The sequence below is a fragment of the Myotis brandtii genome, unplaced genomic scaffold, assembly GCF_000412655.1.
Source record: "Myotis brandtii unplaced genomic scaffold, ASM41265v1 scaffold82, whole genome shotgun sequence".
Taxonomy (NCBI): domain Eukaryota; kingdom Metazoa; phylum Chordata; class Mammalia; order Chiroptera; family Vespertilionidae; genus Myotis; species Myotis brandtii.
Window position 1 is genome coordinate 4,251,239 of NW_005371324.1, and position 3,022 is coordinate 4,254,260.

Below are 3,022 nucleotides of genomic sequence, written 5' to 3' on the forward strand. Positions count from 1 at the left end.
GGACGAGCCAGCTTAAAGCCCGGCTGAGGCGCAGCAGGCCCACACTCGTGGAGGCATGGAGGAGTGCGCTTGCCTCTGCCTCGTGGGCTCTTCGCAGGGATGTCAGTGTAGTAGTCAGAAGCGCCAGCGCCCAGCTGAGACGGCAGCGGCCGATGGCAAGCAGTGTCATCAGAAGCGCCAGCGTCCAGCTGAGACAGCAAGCAAGCCGGCCCCGGCCCCAGCTCCAGCTCTGCCAGAAAAGCACCTCGAGGCGGACGCGGCAGCACGGTGCTGTGCAGGGAGTGGAGGAATCGCGAGCCCCATGCCGACCCTGCACTGCTCCCTGCAGGACCTGCCAGTGGAGATGCTGGTGGAGATCTTCGCCTCGCTCCCTGGCACCGATCTGCCCAGCCTGGCCCTGGCCTGCACCAAATTCCACCACATCCTGCACACCGACAGCATCTGGAGACGGCGCTGCCGGGAGGAGTTTGGCGCTTGTGAAAACTTGCAGAACCTGGAGATGATGGGTGTGTCTTATCGAGAAGTCTATGCGAAGCTGCTCCATCCATACAGACACATTTTGGGATTGTGGCAGCTAGATACTGAGGGCTATAGAACACTGCTGAATGTCGTGGTGGATGGCTTATGCATTACTGGTTGGACATTCAGGCCTTGCCTTAACGCCCATGTGGATCGCCCAATGCAATTCAAGCCCGCGTTCAGAATTCGCCTGACGGAGAGGAAATCAGCCACGGTGGAGTGCATGGAAGGCCGCATTAGCAGGCCCCACAGCCGCCACGTGCATATTCAGAAGAACAGGCTCACCCTCCAGTGCAACAAAACAGACCACCTTAAGGATTTACCAATGCGGCTTAGGGACGAATGGGGGCGGGTGCTGGTGCAGGAGGACAGACAGCGGTATGACTGCCTGACCTACCGCCGCCTCTACCTCCCGCCAAGCCACCCGGACGACCTCATCAGGCCAGGTCTTTTCCAATACAACTACGATGCCTTCGGCCTATCGATTGCCATGCTCAGCTTCCATGGGAAGTATGCCAGGGTCACGAAGGTCACGGGAGACTTCAAACCGAGGTTGGAGATCCACCTCATGCACCGCATCCAGCTGCGAGATGGCGAGATCTTCCGCAGCTTCAACGAGCTCTCCCGCGTGGTCCAGGAGATTGACGAGCAGGTGATCCGGGAGCAGCAGCAGCAGCAGCAGCAGCAGCAGCAGCAGCAGCAGCAGCAGCAGCAGCAGCAGCAGCAGCAGCAGCAGCAGCAGCAGCAGCAGCAGCAGCAGCAGCAGCAGCAGCAGCAGCAGCAGCAGCAGCAGCAGCAGCAGCAGCAGCAGCAGCAGCAGCAGCAGCAGCAGCAGCAGCAGCAGCAGCAGCAGCAGCAGCAGCAGCAGCAGCAGCAGCAGCAGCAGCAGCAGCAGCAGCAGCAGCAGCAGCAGCAGCAGCAGCAGCAGCAGCAGCAGCAGCAGCAGCAGCAGCAGCAGCAGCAGCAGCAGCAGCAGCAGCAGCAGCAGCAGCAGCAGCAGCAGCAGCAGCAGCAGCAGCAGCAGCAGCAGCAGCAGCAGCAGCAGCAGCAGCAGCAGCAGCAGCAGCAGCAGCAGCAGCAGCAGCAGCAGCAGCAGCAGCAGCAGCAGCAGCAGCAGCAGCAGCAGCAGCAGCAGCAGCAGCAGCAGCAGCAGCAGCAGCAGCAGCAGCAGCAGCAGCAGCAGCAGCAGCAGCAGCAGCAGCAGCAGCAGCAGCAGCAGCAGCAGCAGCAGCAGCAGCAGCAGCAGCAGCAGCAGCAGCAGCAGCAGCAGCAGCAGCAGCAGCAGCAGCAGCAGCAGCAGCAGCAGCAGCAGCAGCAGCAGCAGCAGCAGCAGCAGCAGCAGCAGCAGCAGCAGCAGCAGCAGCAGCAGCAGCAGCAGCAGCAGCAGCAGCAGCAGCAGCAGCAGCAGCAGCAGCAGCAGCAGCAGCAGCAGCAGCAGCAGCAGCAGCAGCAGCAGCAGCAGCAGCAGCAGCAGCAGCAGCAGCAGCAGCAGCAGCAGCAGCAGCAGCAGCAGCAGCAGCAGCAGCAGCAGCAGCAGCAGCAGCAGCAGCAGCAAGAAGATGGGACTGAGGAAAGCGAGGGCCATGGCTGGCAGAGCCCTGCCCAGCCCAGCGTCGGGGAGTCCGGGGCTGCAGCTTCGGAGGAGCAGCCTGTTCCATTTGTTCTGCCTGTGGACGTGCACTCATTTGACCAGGACTACCCTCGAACCTGCAGGATGTGTTTCTATGGCGTGGAAACTTTTACCTTACCTGGCTTCGCCGACCCCATGCGCCTCCCTGTAGTCTTCATCCTGTTCGATGAGAACCACTTCGGGTTCATCTGGCTGGAGGCGAAATACTTCTTCCTGTTCGGCAGAGTCCAGAACACTTTTCAGAATGTGGAGGCACCGTCTGGGCAGGCCTTCCTGGAGATGCTCTCGAACATTCAGTCCAGACCCCTGTGAGGAACAGCTTGCATGCACTTTGAAGATTTGACCTTCTGACCAGGTTACCCACCTTTGTTTGTTTTTTTAATCCTCACCTGAGGACATTTTCCCATTGATGTTTAGAGAGAGTGGGGGAGAAAGGGGAAGACAAAAATAATCCATGTGAGAGAAACACATCAGTTGTTTGCCTCCTGCCCAAGCCCGGACCAGGGCCAGGCTGGGTAGGAGCCAGCAATTGAGGTAGAAATAAACCTTAGACCAGTGGTCTCAACCTTCCTAATGCTGTGACCCATTAATACAGTTCCTCATGTTGTGGTGACCCCTAATTTTCTTGTTACCCAACCCCCTGGGAGGAGCAGCTTGCATGCACTTTGAAGATTTGACCTTCTGACCAGTTTACCCACCTTTGTTTGTTTGTTTTTAATCCTTGGGTGAGGATTTTTTAAAAAGCAACCAATGAATGCAGAAATAACTGGAACATCAAATCGATATTTCCCTTCCTCTACCTCTATAATAAATCAAAAAATTAAAAAACTTTTAAAAAATGTCAAATATGCATACCCATCTGGAAATCATAAA

General features: G+C 57.8%; 1 protein-coding gene across 1 annotated transcript; it reads left to right on the forward strand.

Annotated features, from left to right (window-relative positions):
- The first annotated feature begins 55 nt into the window (after positions 1 to 55).
- LOC102260188 (F-box only protein 31) lies at positions 56 to 2,461 on the forward strand. Its single transcript, XM_014531631.1, has 3 exons — positions 56 to 164; positions 222 to 1,171; positions 2,051 to 2,461. The coding sequence occupies exons 1-3, from the start codon at positions 56 to 58 to the stop codon at positions 2,459 to 2,461; spliced, it is 1,470 nt and encodes a 489-aa protein (XP_014387117.1).
- The last annotated feature ends 561 nt before the right edge of the window (positions 2,462 to 3,022 follow it).

Bases quoted from the DNA above. Each gene is read 5' to 3' on its own strand.
- LOC102260188 (XM_014531631.1), top strand. From the start codon at position 56: ATGGAGGAGTGCGCTTGCCTCTGCCTCGTGGGCTCTTCGCAGGGATGT. The intron at 165-221 runs GTCATCAGAAGC...CCCCGGCCCCAG, and splicing joins AGCGGCCGATGGCAAGCAGT to CTCCAGCTCTGCCAGAAAAG. The intron at 1,172-2,050 runs GTGATCCGGGAG...CAGCAGCAGCAG, and splicing joins TCCAGGAGATTGACGAGCAG to CAGCAGCAGCAGCAGCAGCA.